We start from the raw sequence: 19,895 nt of genomic DNA, 5'->3' as shown, positions 1-19,895 counted from the left end.
TTGATTACTTAATTGCGTTCTAAATAAGCGCTCAATGACTTGTTTGTCGAGGTGTCGCTTTAACATCGTGCCCTTTGTTGTACTTTAATGTCTGTGAGGGGGGAAGAAAATAACGTTTAGACCGCGACACATGTTGAAAGTCGTTTAATTCGTCAACGTAGCACCTTTCCGGGCAATTCGCCCCCCACCCCCCCTCGAGGAAGCGTGTGGCGCGGAAGCTGGCAGTCAGTGAGCCTGCGCGGCTCAATGTGCGACGGCGCGAGGAAGCCGACTGGGCGCAGACACCCTCCGTGGACCCGGACGGATACCTGCGACGCTTACCCGCTGAGCAACGAGAGCACAACACCCAAGTGGAGAGTGGGGGGGTGGGTGGGGGGTCTGTACGTCAAGCTCAAGGGTGTCGGCATGGAAGGCCGAGGCACCCTCAAGATGTTCTCTCGCAAGAAGCGGGAACTTATCAAGACCGCGTCCATTTCCAAGAAGAGTCGAAGTGGAAGCCCCGGACCGCCCAATACGGTGAGGGGCCACGTTGGGGATTTTTAATGGTGCGTGATTGGGAAATTGTTAAGTGTTTGCGTTGTGTTTTGGGGAGTGTGTTCTGGATTTGGGATGTGTGTAAAATGTTGTTGTTTTTTTTAAATCGTGTGTGTGTGAGCCTGTGTTAATTTTTGGTGTTTTGTTTTGTTGTGTTGACTGGCATATATTTTGAAGTTGCGGATGTCTATACTATTTGCATTGTGTATTTGTTAAGGTCTGTGTTTTAATGTGAATGTGGGGTGATTGTGTGTTTAAGAATGTATGTGAATGTGGAATCATCACTTCCTGTATGCTTGTGTATGTCAGCCATTTTATAAGTGAATCTTTCAATTGTGGGGTGCATGCACATGCTTGTCAGCCATTTTATGTCTGTATATCACATTAGTTTGTGATTGACATTAAAGTGGAAGTCAAGTCAGTTAACCGCAAAGTTTTTCTTTACAATAATGTTTTAGTAAGACTACTTACTACACACGGCATTGCGATTAATATTGCGCTTGCGGAATAAGAATTGAGTAGCAAATTGTTAAAATTTGTGTTCATCTAACAGGGTGGCCATTTTGCCACTTGCTGTCGACTGAAATGACATCACAGTTGTTCAGTGCTCTGAGCCACTGTGATGTCATTTTCAGTCGACAGCAATTGGCAAAATGGCCACCCCCTGAGATAGATAAAAATGTGTGGATTTTGCTGCTTAACACGATATTAATCAGAATATCGTGTTTATACTATTGGGGGCACATACAACATATTAATGTAAATAATTTTGGGGGTTGACTTCAAGTGAACAAACTACCATGTTTTCTATAAAATGCACCACATCATGTTTGTGCATGAGTGGATGAACACAAACTTTCTAAGGGTGCACGTTCCAATTTGCATATGTGAAGCTGCCATGTCTGGGTGTTTGTCTATGATTATGTGAACGCATCCCTTCCGGGGGGTGCGCGCTAATGAAACTGTCACTTTTGGTGGGCGTGTGGTGTGTCAGATAAGCTCAGAGGCCAGTGATGATGTTATATTGTGAATTGGTGTGTTGCAATTTGCAAGACGGGCTGTAGTGTCTTGGGGATGTGGCCACTGGTGCTTTGAGATTGTATGGCCATGCTGAAGCGGGGCGGCAAACGTAGCTATAAGCCTTATTCCATCAGTCTGAGGGCTAAGAAAGTGGACAAAGGGCGACTGGACGTGTGGCTCAAACAGGTAAGTATAAAAAATAAGATTGATCGTTAGACATGATGTATTGTAGACGAGCTGTAATTTCTTCACATCTCTACCGCACCCTTGGAATCAGGAAGTGTTGCCGTGCAGGATCTTGTGAAAGTCTTGACAACATGATGTTAACAGAGGAGCCATTTTGAGCATTTCTCTCCTGCCTCCCTCCCAGCTGTCCATCCTCCAAGAGCAGCCCCGGAAGGATGGCGGCGACGTCACCCTGTCCTCTTCGCCCACATATTCCTCCTCATCCTCATCCATGCTCACCCCGCCCTCTGTTGGGCTCCAGGACCCCTCGCTCTCCTGCCCGGGCACCCCAAGCCCCCAGCACTGCAAGCTGGCACCGGGCACCCCGTCCTCCATCGCCACCCTGAGGCGGCCGACCACCCTGAGCCGACACGCCAGCGCCGCAGGTGAGACCACGTGTGAAATGTGTAGTTATAGCCACGGCAACACTAGAAAGCCTTTTCTCCTGGCCAACATTTACAACCTACATTTTCATAGTAGTTCCATTAAATAGTATTAATTTATTCCCAACAGTCATTTATCTTCACTTTAAGGCATGTGTCTTAACTGCATTGCTTTCAGTAGGTGTATGTGGATATCAGATTTTTTGTTTTGCCCAATCAGGTTTCAGCTTTGTTGTGTTGTCATGTCAAGCTAATCTGTCCAGTGTCTTTGGAATCACTAGTGCTGGCTAATGTCTCTTAATCTATATTAGTAGTAGAACTGTTCCTTTAATCTTTTTTTTTTTTTTTTATTCTGCAAACTCCTCTTTTTATAGTTGAAGTCCGGTAAATCCCCACTGAATGCGCAGGTACACAATGTATGGCCCACCACTGCCTAATCAATTTGCTCCCCCCAGGTTTGACTCTCCAGTCCTGGGTGTTCACCAAAGGCCAGGCCAAAGGAGCCTTAACGCCGACGCCCGTGTCGTCCGATAGTCCCGAAGGTACCGCCATCGAGGTGGAGGACATCCCGGCTCTGCTCAGGGACGTGGCGCGCTTTGCTGAGGCTGTGGAGAAACTGAAGGACGTGGTGGTGCTGGCTGAAGGTAGCTGGAACTGTACAGATGAAATACCTAATCACATTAGGCCAGGTACACACATAAAAGATAATCGTGTTGTTTTTGTCCTGATTTTACCCAACCAAGCAAGGACATCAAAGGCCCGACTGTCTATGAGATGATCTTATTAACATGATTCTGTCGGTGTATTAAGCGTGGATTTTTATTGCTAATAGGGTCCAAAATGGATCAGGCCTGAACTTAGTATATTAAATATTAAATGTGTCCCTTGACTGACCAAAAAGGAAGTGACGGTAAACAGATTGTGTCACCTGATTGAGCTCCCAACAAAATGAAGGCTCACATTTTCTCAAAATGGCAGACTGGCCGTACGGAAAGCCACCTGCAGCACACGTGTACGCTTGTTTTTTTACTGTTGAGTTTCATGTTCTCGTGTTCGCAACAGGAAGCTACAGTGGCTTGCGTCTGACAGCGCAGCCTCACTCTTCCACCTGCATCTCTTTTAAAAAGACAGCCGCGTCTCCTTGCCGTCACGTCGTCTGAATCTTACTTTACATAAAGCAACTTCATATAAATCTACAAGGCAGCGCGTTGTGCGGCATTGCCTAACTTGAGAGGGGGGGAGGGGGGTCCACGTCCCGTTTGTTACAATATTGAGGTCACTGTGTTTTTATCGTCACGGACACTAACACATGCCACCGGGGATGCTTTTATGACATCTGACGTCATCCAACTGTTGTCGTCTGTATTCAAATCTATGAGGAAACGGCCGCCATCATAAATATACACGCGCAAGTATAAAATAAAATCAATGTAATGTAAGCTGTTAAAGGAGTCACTATGCACGTGTTTCACAATTTTAAAACCATGTGTCTTAAATAAATGTAACCTAACGTCACGTGTTACATTGCAGTGAGGCAGAAGAGATCGCTCACAGATGTTTTCATAGCTAGCAATATACCTAAAGATTTTCTTAATTGTGTCATTTCACACTTGATGGGGTGGGCTAGAATGCCAGAGAGTCGACTATCTGTATACAAGCTGGTAAAAAGTCAATTTTACATGTATAGTAAGCATAATCACAACAACGCGCTACTTCTTATCACAAGTGAAAAGCGTATGGCAACTAGCGTGCGCGAGAAGCTTACATAGCAGTCACAACCTGACTCCAAATGTTGCTCAAAATGGTACCCAATCGAGCCAACGAGACGTGTGAATTAAACACGAGAAGTGACTTTTAGTCCCCGTTTACACGCAGGTACGGAGAATCAGCGGCCTGTGGCCCACGAGTGCTTGGGGGAGGTTCTGCGCGTATTGCGGCAGGTCATTAACACGTACCCCTTCCTCAACACGGTGGAGATCCTCACCGCTGCCGGAAAACTCATATCCAAAGTCAAAGGTGAGTTAAACGGAATGGGGTGACTCCTGTTTCCGTTTGGTATGTTTTGTGAAAAGAATACGTTAGGCATAGACACGGATGAGTATTTTACTACGGGAACCTGACTTGCATATGGCTAAAACATGATTAGATTTAAGATGACAAGACATTTTAGATGTGGATCAGATTGACTAAGGGGAATCGCATAAGACTTTTCACTAAAAATAATTTTGTATTGCAGTTCACTTTTTTTTGTTCTTCATCGCAAGATGCAGTAATCCAATCCATGCCCAAACACTTTGTTAGGTTTCCACTATGAGGCGTGCAATGATGCGGACAAAAAGGACTTTGAGAAAGCCATTGAGACCATCGCGGTGGCCTTCAGCAGCAAGTGAGTAACTTCAATCTTGCTTAAAAACAGAAGTTGTGTGTTTGAACTTGAGTGTGTGTGGATGCCGGGAGAGAAGTGCGTAAAGGCTGACACATTTGCATGAGGCTGAGCACGAAAACAGGAAGTGGGTTTCTTGTACGCCTTGACACAAAATGCCTGGCAGTGGAGACGAGCAATCAGATGTTCTTAATACAGTATTTGGGTTGTTAGTGTGCAGAAAACACAGGGTAGCGACCCTGCATTTCAAGGGATAAAAAAAAAAAAAAAGTATTATTAAAATGTGACAATCAAGTCGTGTTTGTTTGTGTAGGAGCGGGTCACATGTCTGTTTTAACTGTCAAGAGAGCAGCAAGAGGAAGTGAGCTGTCACACAGTTGAAATGTCTGACGGCTCGATTTCCTCATCCACTCAGATGTACGCTTACTCTTCCGTCCGCAGCGACATCAACTAGTAAACACTGCTTGAAAAATCTAATAACAGGCACACACCTGCCTCATCTGTTTCCAAACACAATAAGCTGCATTAAATGTAATTTGGCTGTCTGCATGCACCTCACATGTTTGTATTCTATTTAAAAAGGACATACAAATCTGATGGTTTAATTTTGTTTTTATTGATACATTTCATTTAAATCACAATGGTTCAAGGATAATAAGACATTAGAATGTGGCTGAAGGTAAAAACTGTACTTTTGTACTTGTGTCCAGTGTGTCTGAGCTGCTGATGGGTGAGGTGGACAGTAGCACACTGCTCTCATTGCTGCCCACAGAGAAGAGCCGGGTGAGGAGCTGACCTGTTCTTTTATTCAGCTCCATTTGAGTCACAATCGTACCGTTTACATGTTTTATTTGTGTGCAGTCCATGGAGAACTTGTATGGCACTGCAGGCCAGGACGGCGGGCAGCTGGGGAGTAACCCAGAAGACTTGGGTGGGTAGCCTCGTCCAATACGTTAACTTAAGTTATTCTTCACGAGGACAGTTGTAAAGTGTAAAAAAAAAAAAAAAAATAGCTGGAATGGTAAACAACAAATGCACAAAATTAGGCCATTGCATTATGAAGAAAAACTTGTATTATTACTTGAAAAAAGTTGCAATTCAAATGGGCAGTTTTCCAAATGTTTACACAAGTAAGAGTACAGTTACTTTAAAAATAATAAGACTCAAGTAAAAGTATAAATGGACTAAATGTAGCATGTTACTAACCACCTTAGGTCACATTACAACAACAAAAAGTTGTAATATTGAAGTATTTGTTGTTTGACTTTTATGTTCCATTGTGGCTAAACACTGCTTTCCAACACTACAAGAAATCTGTTTGTGTCTGTGGTTTTTTTTTTTTTGCCCACTTCATAATGTCCAAGTCACAATTTTTCCCAATCTGCAGGCAATCTCGAGGGGGCGGACGTGATCCTGCAGCGCAGTGAGGGCGGCGTTGACTCCGCTCTGCAGTACGCCAAAACAATCTCCAAGTACACCAAGGACCTAATCAATTACGTGGAGAAGAGAACATCACTGGGTACAAAACAATTGCCATTGCTAAATTTGAAAAAACGAACCAAAAAAGAAATGTTAAGTAATATTTTTAAAACAAGGCAGTATGATATGAGAAGTTGCCATGTTAAAGAAAAAAATTATAGTGATAAGTCAGTGATTGAAGAAACAATTATGACAAGAATAAATGTAGAATTGGACCACTACTGTCACGGTCCCTTATAACCAAGTGTGTGTCTTCCACCAGAGATGGAATTCGCAAAAGGTCTTCAGCGACTCTACCAGTCCTGCAAACACAGCATAACACACGTGAGTTGCAATTTGACGATAACGATGTATCCCCCTATGCAGTCAATGACCTGCCACTATTTTTTTTACCCTGCAGCCCCACATGCCCCTCTTCTCCATCTACTCTCTCGCTTTGGAGCAGGATCAGGAACAGAGCGTGGGCCTCCAGCAGGCCAGCGCCACCCTGCACAACCAGACCTTTATCCAGGTTACTCTCATTTCTTTTGAGAGAAAAAATGTTTGTGCCATGAAAAGCACAACTTGAAAATGTCCACGTTTGTGTGCAGCCGTTGGTGCAGCGCAAGCAGGAGCATGAGAAGCGTCGGAAGGAAATCAAGGATCACTGGGTTCGAGCGAAGAGAAAACTGGTATGTCTGTTAACAAATTGGGGCGCAGGTGACTGCCAAGTCTTAAGTGTGTGAACTGCTTCTCCTCCAGATGGACTGTGAGGCCAACCTGCGCAAGGCCAAGCAAGCGTACATGGCGCGCTGCGAGGACTACAAGGCCAAAGCAGCCGCCAGCCGAGCCGAGGAGGAGGGGGCGGGAGCCACCGCCAAGTCCTTGGACAAGAAGAAGCGGTTGGAGGAAGAGGCTCGCAACAAGGTGCGTGTTACTGCCGACTGTATGTAGGATCAAAATAACAGTGGCACGAGGTGGATATAATTCCTTAAAAACAAGTCATGTTCAAATTAGAAAATATTATTTATATAATCTTACCCCCCAAAAAATCTAAAGTTTAGAGGCAATAGTGTTGCGAGAAAAAGGTTTATTAATTTCAAATCAATAATTTTTTTCCCAAATATTACCTCAGAGAAAGAAAGTTCTGACAGAAAAGTCATGATGTTCAGGAAAAAAGTTTGAGTAGTCATGATGCCATGAGAAGAAAAGCCACAATGTTACGATGGTCGTCAAGGTTCCGAAAAAATACTAGTTTTTGGGGGGGGGGTTCTCAAAAGGTCGGTGTTGATCAATAAAAGTTGCTGCAAAATTTATGAATGTAATGTAACAAAATAGTCATGTTACAAGAAAAGACGTGTGAGGAGCAAATAGCCATAATGATACAAAACAAGCTGTAAAGTTAATCACAAAAAGTTCTAATGCTACAAAAAAAGGCAATGTTTTGAGGGGGAAAAATTGTAATTGTCAAGGTACGGGAGTGAAGATGAAAAGTTGGAATTCTATGGGATGATGATATAAGGACGGTCATAATGTTACAAAATGACTTTTGATTATAAACATGCCGTTTTGATGAGGCAATTGGCAACCAATGTATATTTTGATTGTAGGCGGAAGAGGCGGAGGCGACCTACAGGACGTGCATCGCCGACGCCACGGTTCAGATGATGGAGCTGGAGCACACTAAAGTCACAGTGCTGAGGCAGCTGCAGGACCTCATCAAACAGAGCGACCAGACGCTGCGCTCGGTCCGACTCGAGACACGCACGCCATATCTTGAACCTCTTTCCGCCGATATTTTCCAACCATGGTTTTCAATGCAACCGCCAGGCCACCATCTCGTACTACCAGTCGATGCACATGCAGACGGTGGCGCTGCCCGTCTGCTACCAGACTCTGTGCGAGAGCAGCAAGCTGTACGACCCGGGCCAGCAGTACGCCGCCCACGTGCGAGACCTGCAGCTGCCCGACCAGCCCGCCGTCTGCTACGCGTTCGAGCCCTACACCGCCTCCGGCGCGCCGCCGCAGTAAGGAAGGCAGTTGCCGTAATGGTGAGTTGGCACTTTTAATGTATGCTGTTGAATGGCCGCAGCCTCGGATTCGGACCGAGGAACGACAGCTTCAGCGCCGAGCAGACGAGCCAGGCGGACAATCCCGCCGCAGGTGTGGACACGGACCGCCAGCCCAGTGAGTGATGCCTCTTGTAGTAGGAATGGAAATCAACAGAATTATTTTCTGCAACAAACTCATGACAAGATCTGTTGATTTGGTGTGCAGGGCAGGGTTACAAGTCGTGGGGCTCCACGGTGAGTGACGACAGCGTGGGAGCAGATTGCGCCCTGGAGTCTCCCCTCGCCAGCACAAGTGCGCTAATCACACTTATTGTCAAGTTTCTTTCTCGCTGATTAGATATTTATTTATTTTATTTTTTTACATTTGGGTTTTTTCGTGTCACCAGCCAACATCAGCAAAATTGCCCGGACGTCATCATCCGGAACGGTTTCGTCCATTGAGGACACGGACGACAAAGATGGGAACGTGGCTTCGTTTGAGACGCCAAGTAAGACTTTTAGTTGAAAGTGTGAAAGTCTTACCAAGTCTATCGCGGCTAAGACTCAGCTGCTCATGAAATCTTATGGCAGAAGATGATGAGTCCTTTTACTTGTGTCTTTGATTCTTCTGCAGACATTAACGGCATGGATCCTGATGTGGTGGTCTCCACCAGGCCTTTCCGCAACGTGGGCCTGTCCAAAGCCGCTCAGACACACCGCCTAAGAAAGCTTCGCACTCCTGCCAAATGCCGCGAGTGCGACAGCTACGTGTACTTCCAGGGCGCCGAGTGCGAGGAGGTGAGGGGAAACGTTGCAGGCTTTTTTTCCCCCGAAGCCCCTCAAACAAAAACGGCGTAACTCGGGCGGTCTCTTCCTCCTCGGTATGTCCGCAGTGCTTCCTAGCTTGCCACAAACGCTGCCTGGAGACGCTGGCGATCCAGTGCGGCCACAAGAAGCTGCAGGGCCGACTGCAGCTCTTCGGCAGAGAGTTCTCTCAGGTGGCCAGCTGCGCCAGCGACTGCATCCCCTTCATCATCACCAAGTGCGTCGCGGAGATCGAGAGGCGGGCACTGAAGATGAAGGTGAGAGAGTGTTTCGGCTCCTTAACTTGCCCCCTCTTTTTTTTTTTTTTTTTTTTTTCCCCCGAGCTGTTTTTCTAAATTTGAACAATAAGAGTGTTCAGTCCATCTGTGAGATGTAGTTTGTTGTCCCTCTGTGTGAGAAATGCCACATGAATCAGCCGTGTTTTCTTGCCAGGGCATTTACCGGGTGAACGGCGTGAAGTCGAGGGTGGAGAAGCTGTGTCAAGCCTTCGAGAACGGCAAGGAGCTGGTGGAGCTGTCGCAGTGTTCTCCGCACGACATCAGCAACGTGCTCAAGCTCTACCTGCGACAGGTCAGTCTTGCTGTGCGTAGGATGCGACAGTTTCAGAAAAATAATGAATAATTAAGAGGGCATTTTTTGAGGTTATGTGCGTACTTAACGACTACAATACTATATATATATATACATATATATATATATCTATACGTTTAGTTTTTTTTATGTTCACATTCATTGAACTGCAGTGTGACCCATTTTATTAGGTATAAGGCATTTTTTAGAGGGAGGCCTTTACTTGTGAAATGTATTTTTTTTTTTTATATGTAGGGATGAGGAGTTTGTTTTTTGGGGTGGAGGAAGATTTAATACGTTCAGATGTTTTTATGGTACTGGTATTTGCTTCTACAGAGAGGGAAGTTATACTTAAGAGTGAGTGAGGTTTTTATTTATACAAATAATGCCTTATATTTTATTGTGGCGACAGTTGTGTTTAAGCAGGGGAGAGCTTGATATAATCAATTATTAGCAGATAGTTGGGGGGGGTTCGTTGTTTTTGTTCAATTTTTTTCCATTTACTAAATTGCAGCCTTGGGTAAAATGTGTACTAGAAGTCAGGCTTTTACTTGCACAAACGCATTATATTTTCTTGAGGGCGGCAGGGCTGTGTTAAGGTGGGGGGAAGTCTTACGTTCAAATGTGCCTTTATTTTATAATCGAGGGGTGTTTTTTACAATCATATTTTGTATGTGTGTGTATTAGTAGACATGCATTTTGAAGCCACCCTGTTAACAAAAGAACCGGGGGCTGCTTGATTTCCTGTCTTGTTTTTCCACCCAGTTGCCAGAGCCCATCCTGCCATTCCACATTTACAACAATCTGGTGGGTTTGGCCAAGGAGAGCATGCAAGCCGACACTGAGCCCGAAGAGCCCGGTGGACCCACGGCAGTGGGCAGGGGGACTCAGCTGGTGGACCTGGGCCCCGAGACTGAGCCGGAGACGCTAGTAATGGTGGACAAGCTGAGGGAGCTTCTGAAGGAGTTGCCCAAAGCCAACATGGCCACCCTCCGATACCTGATTCGCCATCTTCGTCGGTGAGTAGAAGGAAACTGCAGCGTCTGTCTGGTATCGTTGAGATGTCTCCCATGACCCGATCTTGCTTGTCCTAGGATCGCCGAGCTCGAGGAGGAAAACAAGATGAACCCCAGTAACTTGGGCATCGTGTTCGGGCCGTCGCTGATGCGTCCTCGCCCCACGGGGGCCACCATTTCGCTCTCGTCTCTGGTTGACTACCCTCACCAGGCCCGCGTGGTGGAGGCCCTCATCGTCTTCTACGCCTCCATCTTTCAGTCCAAGAGCTCACACAGCCACAAGACCTGCCGCTCTGCCTCCACCTCCGCTCGCCTGGTAAACTTTTACTCCTAATATTTAATAGCAGGCAACTTATTAGGAGGGGTAGGGTCTCTATCAGGGAGGAGTCTTTGCAAATGCAAAGACATTTTTGTTGTATACAATTGTACAATTTTCTCCTTTACTGTAACTGGACTGCAGAAAATAACTGTCTATTTTATGTTAAGTGTTTACTAAGGAGATATTTATTTTTACAAATGTTTCTACATTGCTGCTGCAACAAATGTTCCCTTTACAGCGCTCGAGTGAAAAACATTTTTTAAGGTGCACTGTAAAGCATTAATTCTTCAATGCCTTTTTATTTTTTTATTTGCTGAACTACAGCGAAAGTTGGGTGCTTATGAGGAGTAAGGCATTTATTAGTGGAGGGCTTTATTTAAACAAATGCATTTTATCATTATGTTTTGCTTATTTACAATAAGGGAGACCTTTAGTTGGACGATATATTTTTTTTTTAATTCGGAGTAAGGTCTGCATTTTTAAAGTAAATCTCAATTTGAGGTGAGGATTCTATGACATTTGTGATGATGGTGCAGGTTCAGGTGGAGGATGTGACCAGCAGCTGTCCTGACGGCGAGGACGACGCAGGCCCACACAGGAAGAGCAAGTCTGAGTCGGACAAAATAGACGAAGGCAGTGGTGAGTTTTGGGTTTCAAATATTCTTCAAAATGCTGCGTAGTGCCAGTTTTAGACAATTACTTGGGGTTTTGTCAGAGGGGCGAAGTTTTACACATTCTTTTTATTTTCATTCAGTGAATTGCCAAGCATGTATTGAGTGCGTATGAACTCCCGAACTGGAGTGACCATTCAACTATTTTGTTGACATCTTGTCTTAATCTAAAACCACTCAGCAGCCTGTGATACGCTCATAGCATCAACACTATGTAAAACAAACCTTACTGAGACTTGCTTAGTATCTACTTGGATGGCGAATGGCACAGGAGGTCTTATCACCCCCTGCCCTGGCTGTGCAACGTCCCACATTGACTTCACGCGGGTGCCTCCTCAGGCTCCATGGGCTCCAGTGAGCAGCTCCCCGACTCTGATTCGGACCAGGATGAGAGCGCCAAGCCAGAAGGTGCGGAGGTGGCGGACGTAGCGCAGCGGCTGAGCTACCAGGACAGCCTCGAGCTGGACGGGACTCCCCCGCCCAATGAACCCCCAGACAACGACGCAGCAAGCGGGGCCGAGGGCAGTCTGATCGCATCTCTGGCCCAGTTGAACGTCAATCAGTCCAACAATTACTACTCGCCACTGTCAAGTCGATCCAGAGTTTTGTTGACACGTCTGTGTAGCAAGAAGGTGGCACTCAGCAGAAACCGTGCCAAAGGGCCGGAATTTGTATAATGATCACTTTAATGTTCTTTAACGGTTTGCTTGTTTGCAGCTTTTGGCAATGCTCAGCTTTTTGAACGCAATACATGTCTAACTGGACTTAATTGGCGCACAGTCCGAAGTGTTTTTATTGCCATAAAAGTGCTGCTGGTTTTATTTCAGCACTCTGTGTTTGGTTGCAATTTCAAATTCATATTGCATTATTTTATATGTTTTTGTCTGTTTTAATAAAATAACAATTCTCATTTTGTTTGTTTGTTTAAATTGCTGCTAGTGCATTTAAATGCTCATCAACTTTAGGGTGTCCTGTTTAAATGTAAGACTGAATAAACTAGTTTGTGCAGCTGCATGAGAATACGCAAGACATGCTCAATTACGAACGGCCTATGCCAGCCACTGTTTATGTTCAGATTACCAAGAATTCCTCTGTACTGGAAGAATTTATCAGTTTACTGTATATACATTTTCCCCCACTACCTTGTCCACGGCCCTGGTCTAAATGGAAAAAAAAAACCACTAGCTATATTTTCAATATATTTTATTTTACAAAAGTTTATTTTTAAAATAGAAACAAAGGTAACGCAAAAAAGAGGAATCCAGGGATGTGTGTGGCTGGAACATCTTCTGATTCTTCCACAGTGGCACCTGAAATGCAAGTGAAGCATTTACTCTCACTGGTCATATCTAGAATTGCAATAGTGAACAAGTTTGACATGGATGACTTTTACCTGTCACTGCACCAGTCTATAGGTGATGTACCGTCCAGCTGTTTCACTCGGCCTGATGATTTTCACCACCTTTGGAAACGTGTACAGTCAGCTTTAAAGTCTCAGTCCCAAATTCTAGAGTAATGGTGACTTCAAGCCCCTTATTTTTTTATTTTCCTAATCTAAAAATTTACTTAATAATTAAACTTATATTTTAAGACTTCATGGTTCATGACACTTTTTTCCTTTTGGCCTTGCATTTCCAAGCCATACTTTGTTACCTGTCCTCTCTTTAAGCCAAAATAGCGAGCCACGGGGTCTCCGGCTTGGATCCTGGGCAGCTGACTCTCCTTGAGTTTACTGAGGTGAACACGTTAAGGCAAACAAATGGCACATTTTGTCCATAAAATATACTGCACATATATACATTACCTGCCAAAGATTTGATCAGTTTCTCATTAGATAGCATGCAAAGAGCCAACCTTTTGACTGGTCGTGTATATATGTCAAAAGACAGTATAAAAATATCTGCAGGGTTAAGAGGATACTATCTGGCCAGGAGTTCTGTCACTTCCTCTTTTGTCATGACAATGTGTTCTGGCACAAGCTGAAAGAAGATAAACAAATGAGGCAATAAGAGTTTGTGCAACTGCACAATGTGACTTTTGATATTAAATTTATCAGAAAATGATAACCTAAATAAAGTATGTTATATTATGACGTGTCGGTGTGTACATGTAATTCATTTGGCTGTTTTTTTTACCTCGTGCTCTGTGATGTTGATGAGAAGCTCCTGTTGTAGAAACTGCTCAAGGATGTACTTGGGTGCCATGTCTACTAAAGACTGGGAGGTATGTACAGCCATGAGTACACAATACATACATACATGTGGATATAAACAGTATAGTAAGATATCAAACCTGTTTTGCAGAGGGCGTCATTCCCATCTGGACCACGATGATGGCCCGTGTGATGTTCTCCTCCTGCATCCTCTGACAGTACATCTTAATAGTCTTGATGCCCACCTTGGTCTCCTCTGAGAAAGTCAAAAGCTTCGTTTTTTAAACCCCAGTCTTTTAAAAGTCTGCAACAATCAAATTATATTTCAAAGAATCCTAACAGATGTCACCGAAATGTATTACACGTCTGTGCACTCAGCACTTACCAGGGAAGAAAACAAACATCTGGTCGGTGGGGTCATCGTTGTGCGCCACCAACACAGTGAGGTCCGTGCGTCTGGGTCGACTCTCGCTGGGTTTGTCTCCAAACTGACTCTTGAAGTCGTCCAGAGTCTGGTCCAGCTCGTCCTGGGTTACCAGGTAGCCTCTGTCGTGGCATAGCTGTAAAGTAGCAGATGACCATTTCAAGAAATTTCACATATTACCACCCATGAGTCACTTCTAAGTCTGTGTCCATCATGGAAAATCCGAAGTATACCCTGCACAGCGCCATCTCCAGGCAAATGAACGTAATCTTGCCTTGCGGGTGAATATAAAATCTATTTTTTATCCACTTTAATGGTGGTAAAAGTGACAAGAATGTAGCTTAGCATCGGCGAGCTAACACGTTAGCTTCAAAACAAACACACGGAAAAACTCACCTGCATGATGGTCTTACGAATCTTCCACAGTCTGTATGTTTCCTCTTCGTCGTCCATACTTTATCTGAAGAGTCCTTGGGGATTCAGTTAAGTTGTCCTTCAATTATTAGTCATAAATTGGGTATTTCGTCGCTGTTCTGCTACCATTAGAAGCACGCGATCATTTACTGGCGATGGCTGATGACGTCATGACAGCGTCCCTCATAGGCTGGGCGGAGTTTCAGTCAAATAACATTTTAAACAAAAGCACCGAAAGAAAATTAAAAACGTCGACGAGAACACCTTATTACATTAGTACAAAGTAAAAAAATATTTGTGTGGAAAAACTAATAAATATTTCATTTGCGGTTTCGTAACACATAAGGAAGGCGGGGCGGGCTTCTTCACTGTTTTGATCAAAATGTGCTCATTCAAAATGAGGCCGTTATGCATAATGATAACGTGCGCGGCTGTGGCCACCAGTGGAGTATCGTTGGCGGTGCTACTCTACTTTCTTATCCCCTCTACGGTAAATGGCAACAATGTATTTTATCTGTTCTTTATGCCTGAAATGTTCAATGAGCATGGCTTGAATGTGTGCTGCTGTTATCACTGGCATGGCATGCTCCTGACAAACACTCTTTCAGCGCAGCGCTCATGTCAGCATAATAGTATTTATCTGTTTTCATGCAGCGTAACACTGTGACGCGATAATTAGTATTTTTAGCTGAAATTGTACAGGTAATATTTGAAAGGTTTCATATTATGGAAAGTAGACTAGCCAAAAGCACAAGCAAACTCAGCACCTGCGCAGGACCCCGCAACCACTAGAGGGCACCCAAGAGTAATTCAAAACAGGCAAGTTGCAAGCCAGTGACAACAAAGTTAAACGTTTAGATTGTTTTTTTTTTTATATGGTTTTCAGTTATGTCATTATTAACTCATTCACTGCCTTTGACGGTTATAGACGTAAACAAATAATTGGAATTATTTCTATTACTTTAACATTTTTTTCCACTTTTGCTAACAAAAGTATGAAAACCTAGAATTTTTTTATTGTAAATTTAGAACAGATATACAATTTGTGATTAATTGTTAGTTAACTTGTGAAGTCATGTGATTAATTACAATTAAAAATGGCCTGATGCCCCTAATCGCATGACTTCAAAGGTTGACACAAATTTTATATCTGTTATAAATGTACAATACCATTTTTTTTCTAGGTTTTCATAAAAAATGAAATGAAATGATTTTTTTTTTTTAACTAATAGAAATAGTTCACATGAATTTTTGACGTCTATAGTCGTCAATGGCAGTGAATGAGTTAAGAAGGTATTTGCTTTACATTTCTATTTAATTTAATACTATATTCTTGTACATTTTATTAGCAACACATATAGGTAGATAATATAACAATACTCACTTTGTTTTGATCATGGGAAAACTTATTTTAAAAGTATTCACACTCACACCTGACGACAATTTAGAGTATTTAATGAACATTGCATCCATGTTTTCAGTAGGGCCTGAGCCAAGATTTGAACCTGTGACCTCTCAACTGTAAAGCAGAACCTTGATTATAAAATCAATCAAATCAAAAAATAACATGAAACCTTCAACCATCTAGGAACATATCGTTCCAATTTCTTATTTTACAATATCCTTTTATGAGCTTATGATAATGTGGTGGACTCTAGACTTCAGAACCCGTGCACGGCTGATGTGGATTACGGGTCAGCACTGCAGATCTTGGATAACGGCAGCTTATCAGTTGAGTCACTGATCCCGTGCCGGCTTTATAAGAGTGCAGGGACAAAAGAGAGCGGAGCTAAGGAAGGAGCTGGATTGCTTTCTGCCTTCAGAGGAGCTCGCTGAAGGGCAGCCATGCGTCTCATCGGCTCCACTGTCCTGTTCAGTGTCCTGCTGCAGGCTTTGGTAAGAATTCACCGCGGCAACGGAAGCACATCCGACGCGCTCAAATATGGACAGTTAGACGGATTGTGTGGGTTTGTGGAATGTTTTGACAGATGAGTGCACAGTGATTCATGTTTTTTGGGTCAATAATTGATGATCTTTTTATGTATGCAATGTTTACCAAGCTGTTTTAAACATACGGGTACATTTGCTGTATTTTTGCCATATACAGCGATATATTGGTATTATTAAAATGTTTTTATGTCTGTTTAAATATGCATTCACTTTGATCTTTTTTTCATCTACTATATTATATGATACAAATGTGAAATTGATCTTTTTTAGCTTTACATTGTACCACCGTCTGTCTTATTGCACTTTATTTTAGATTGTTTTGTTTTAATTTGAGTTATTTTATTTTACTTTATTCTGTTTCAGATAATTTTATTGTTAATTTTTTATATTTTATAAAAATATTTTTTTCTTCAATGCATTAATTTTCTACATTTCATTTTGATGTTTACTTTATATTGGTTATGTGTTTTATCTGTTTCATGACTGTTTTTTTTCTTCATTGTAATTTATTTTAGAGTACTATAATGACTATTATTGATTGTCTCTATTATTATTTTATTTTGCTCAATTTAAATTTTTACTGAGGAAAATCTTTTAGTTTCCATATTTGTTGTAACATACTGTACATTTATGGTTTCTAACTGTGCATTAATCTTTATATTTTCAATTATTTTACTCGTATTTAATTTTACTTTTTTAATGTAGTCTATTATATTTTGGATCTCAACAATTCTTTTATTACTTTTTAAATGTGTTTTTGTTATTATTATTTGTATTTTATAAATTTAATGTATTTTAAGTTCAGATGCAGCACATTATTTTGTGAATCTCTTCTTTTTTTAACATATATATTAAACCTATTTCTGTTAATATACATTTTTGGTTTTTTACGGTGTCTGACTTTTAAATTATTATTTTTTTACTCTTTTTGTCTATTTTTATTAATTATGTTATTCTTATTTAATTTGTTATTTATGTTTCTCTTGTGTTTTTTACATTTCATGTATTTTTGTTTCCATTTTTCTCGTAAAATATTCCGTACAGCTCATTTTGTCAGGGTGCTCCCATGATTCATATGTGTTGGCGTCATCCCACAGGGCGCCCCGACAGAGGACTGGAGCTCAGCCACGTCCATTTACGACTTCTCAGCCACCGACATCGACGGCAATGCGGTGTCTCTAGAAAAATACAGGTGAGCCTTCACTTTCGCGTGTCTCCAGAGCAATCACCTAAACTGTGACCGTGGACATTTTTTTTTGTCAGGGGCAACGTGGTCATCATCACCAACGTTGCATCCAAATGAGGCAAAACGCCCGTAAACTACTCTCAGTTTGCCGAAATGCACGCCAAGTACGCTGAGAGAGGTTTACGCATCCTCGCCTTCCCTTCCAACCAGTTTGCCAATCAGGTATGCCGGATTTGCTGCTGTCTGTGCTCATTTAGCAGCTGTGACATTTCATCCATAGACATCAGATAACATAGACTCCCCCTCCCCCCGAACCTGACGCCATATTGGATGTGGCATCTGGCACCGCTTCATGTAGCCTAATTTTTTATTTTTTATTTTTGTTAAACTGTCCTATTGTTTGGCAATACAAAATGGATGATTTATATATATTGGATATAAAAAGTCTACACACCCCTCTCCATATGCCAGTCTTTTGTGATATAAAGAAATGACAACAAGGTAAATCATTAAAAAAAATATATCACAATTAGGACCATAACAATTTTGGTGCTAGTCTAAAATGTTTTTTTTTGTTTTTAGTTGATTTATCTTGGTCCCATTTTTTTATACCACAAAAACCCTGGCATTTGAGCAGGGGTGTGTAGACTTGTTATAGCCAATGTAATTAGTTTAATCTGAATTGGAGGCTGGTTTCATTTCGGAAATTCACAGTATTATGCACATACATGATTTTATAGTATTAGCCAAGAAATCATGTGGCTAATTCAAATAAAATGAAAAAAATACCTGAGATCTTCTTTGCTTGTAAAATGGTTGCTACATGTCTAAGCAGCAAATGATGAACGAAATGAATGAATGTGGCATCTTCACTGTTTGCTTCATTTTGCCACATCCAATATGACGGTAATGGTGATTCTAGTGTACCTATTATGTCTATGATTTCATCCATATTTATTTATCCCCCCCGACTGATAGGAGCCAGGCACTAACACCGAGATCAAGCAGTTTGCGCAGTCGTACAACGCCCGCTTCGACATGTTCAGCAAGATCGACGTCAACGGGCCCGACGCTCACCCGTTGTGGAAGTGGCTGAAAGAGCAGCCTAATGGGAGGGGCTTCATGGGAAAGTAAGAATCATTTACATCGCCTACTACATTTGTGCTGCCCTATTGATACATGACTTTTTTTATTTATAATTTATTTATTTTGTCCCCACAGTGGTATCAAGTGGAATTTCACAAAGGTAAATAACGAGCCGGTCCTTTTACAGGATTTTGGCTACCAGCGAAATAAATTTGAATATAGTGAAACCTCCAAAGAAGACTTCAGAATTGTTTACTCACTGAGCTGGAGTCTCATAAGATTTTAAATACATAAAAGAAATAGAGCAATTTGTTAATGTCTTCTTTTCTTTGTAGTTTCTGATCAACAAAGAGGGTCAGGTGGTGAAACGATACGGACCCATGGATGATCCAATCGTATGTACACAATTGGATTCAATGCAATTGGATGAGCTGGGTGATTAATATCGATTTTAGTGATTAAATAGAGTTGTTACTTGCAGATTTTTTTTTTCAATATAAATGGGGATTTTTGGGGGTAAAAAATCAAATATTTTTCTTCGAACTGATATCTGGGGGGGGGGGGGGGGTATTATTATTATTATTTTTAATGTTTAAAAAATAGATTTTAAAAAAATGGGGTGGAATTTTCATTTTGTTTAACAAAACATCTTAAGCAAGCAATAAACTCACATTTTGGGGGTTGTTTTCATTTGCTTTTTTCTATCAGCGAAGGACCTAAAAAAAAAATCTATCAAAACAGGAACATATTAGTGGATTTTGTTTGAAGTCTTTATCACCCAACCCTACTTCAAAGTTCTGCTCCTGTGAACATTCTAATTGGATGTGGTCGTGTTGTGCGCAGGTGGTGGAGCAGGATCTTCCTCCGTATCTCAACGCCTAGTTGCTATCTCACCGTTGTCTCATTTCCTTCCGTACTCCGCCTCTCCGAGCGTCGGTGGACGAGGGTTCGGCTCGACCCCGGACCTATGACAGTCTGCCCGTAAAGCCGCCTGACGGAAAAGGCAGACTCGATGCAATTGGCGTGCAAACCTGCCGGGGACGATCGCCAAGCTTTTGTTCTCTCGGCCCTGGGAGAATTGGAGACGCGTGGAAAAAAAGATGAAATGTAGCGTTGTTTGCATAGCAACACTGGAATTGATCCTAATGTTATTCACCAGTGCTGGCATTCAAAGACAGAAGAAACGTTAACAACTGTTTAATAAAAATAAAATTGAAAAGTGGAACAC

General features: G+C 42.4%; 3 protein-coding genes across 5 annotated transcripts; 2 read left to right on the top strand and 1 right to left on the bottom strand.

Annotated features, from left to right (window-relative positions):
• Positions 1-12,365, top strand: arhgap45b (Rho GTPase activating protein 45b). 2 transcript variants are annotated; one of them, XM_086088550.1, is made up of 24 exons: positions 1-516; positions 1,925-2,165; positions 2,618-2,806; positions 4,038-4,178; positions 4,464-4,548; positions 5,256-5,328; positions 5,407-5,476; positions 5,933-6,064; positions 6,287-6,348; positions 6,425-6,535; positions 6,615-6,695; positions 6,766-6,930; positions 7,614-7,751; positions 7,834-8,030; positions 8,096-8,190; positions 8,281-8,367; positions 8,462-8,563; positions 8,689-8,852; positions 8,948-9,136; positions 9,312-9,449; positions 10,215-10,468; positions 10,544-10,781; positions 11,321-11,423; positions 11,795-12,365. In XM_086088550.1, the coding sequence occupies exons 1-24, from the start codon at positions 247-249 to the stop codon at positions 12,130-12,132; spliced, it is 3,663 nt and encodes a 1,220-aa protein (XP_085944676.1). In that variant the 5' UTR covers positions 1-246; the 3' UTR covers positions 12,133-12,365. The 2 variants fall into 2 exon arrangements, with proteins under 2 accessions (XP_085944676.1, XP_085944677.1); XM_086088551.1 differs by lacking the exon at positions 1-516 and adding an exon at positions 1,598-1,740.
• A 276-nt stretch (positions 12,366-12,641) lies between these two features.
• On the bottom strand, positions 12,642-14,608 carry polr2eb (RNA polymerase II, I and III subunit E, b). The gene is made up of 8 exons (XM_086088552.1): positions 14,428-14,608; positions 13,993-14,167; positions 13,748-13,863; positions 13,591-13,671; positions 13,376-13,434; positions 13,109-13,187; positions 12,849-12,917; positions 12,642-12,765 (listed from the first exon to the last, which is right to left on the bottom strand). The coding sequence occupies exons 1-7, from the start codon at positions 14,482-14,484 to the stop codon at positions 12,852-12,854; spliced, it is 633 nt and encodes a 210-aa protein (XP_085944678.1). The 5' UTR covers positions 14,485-14,608; the 3' UTR covers positions 12,642-12,765; positions 12,849-12,851.
• A 168-nt stretch (positions 14,609-14,776) lies between these two features.
• gpx4a (glutathione peroxidase 4a) lies at positions 14,777-19,892 on the top strand. 2 transcript variants are annotated; one of them, XM_086088553.1, is made up of 7 exons: positions 14,777-14,935; positions 17,493-17,587; positions 17,659-17,803; positions 18,560-18,711; positions 18,803-18,827; positions 19,003-19,062; positions 19,511-19,892. In XM_086088553.1, the coding sequence occupies exons 1-7, from the start codon at positions 14,828-14,830 to the stop codon at positions 19,547-19,549; spliced, it is 624 nt and encodes a 207-aa protein (XP_085944679.1). In that variant the 5' UTR covers positions 14,777-14,827; the 3' UTR covers positions 19,550-19,892. The 2 variants fall into 2 exon arrangements, with proteins under 2 accessions (XP_085944679.1, XP_085944680.1); XM_086088554.1 differs by lacking the exon at positions 14,777-14,935 and adding an exon at positions 16,170-16,341.
• The last annotated feature ends 3 nt before the right edge of the window (positions 19,893-19,895 follow it).

The sequence above is a fragment of the Leptonotus elevatus genome, chromosome 11 (genome assembly GCF_054856555.1).
Source record: "Leptonotus elevatus isolate MCC_2025b chromosome 11, RoL_Lele_1.0, whole genome shotgun sequence".
NCBI classification, from domain to species: Eukaryota; Metazoa; Chordata; class Actinopteri; order Syngnathiformes; family Syngnathidae; genus Leptonotus; species Leptonotus elevatus.
Note: the sequence above shows the minus strand (reverse complement) of the source record. Positions and strands in the feature narration are given on the sequence as shown.

Coding starts and splice junctions, on each gene's coding strand:
- arhgap45b (XM_086088550.1), top strand. CDS start 247: ATGTGCGACGGCGCGAGGAAGCCGACTGGGCGCAGACACCCTCCGTGG. Junction 6,696..6,765: donor TTCGAGCGAAGAGAAAACTG/GTATGTCTGTTA, acceptor CTTCTCCTCCAG/ATGGACTGTGAGGCCAACCT. Junction 8,853..8,947: donor AGGGCGCCGAGTGCGAGGAG/GTGAGGGGAAAC, acceptor GTATGTCCGCAG/TGCTTCCTAGCTTGCCACAA.
- polr2eb (XM_086088552.1), bottom strand. CDS start 14,484: ATGGACGACGAAGAGGAAACATACAGACTGTGGAAGATTCGTAAGACC. Junction 13,672..13,747: donor TGACGCCCTCTGCAAAACAG/GTTTGATATCTT, acceptor CATACCTCCCAG/TCTTTAGTAGACATGGCACC. Junction 12,918..13,108: donor TTGGCTTAAAGAGAGGACAG/GTAACAAAGTAT, acceptor ACGTTTCCAAAG/GTGGTGAAAATCATCAGGCC.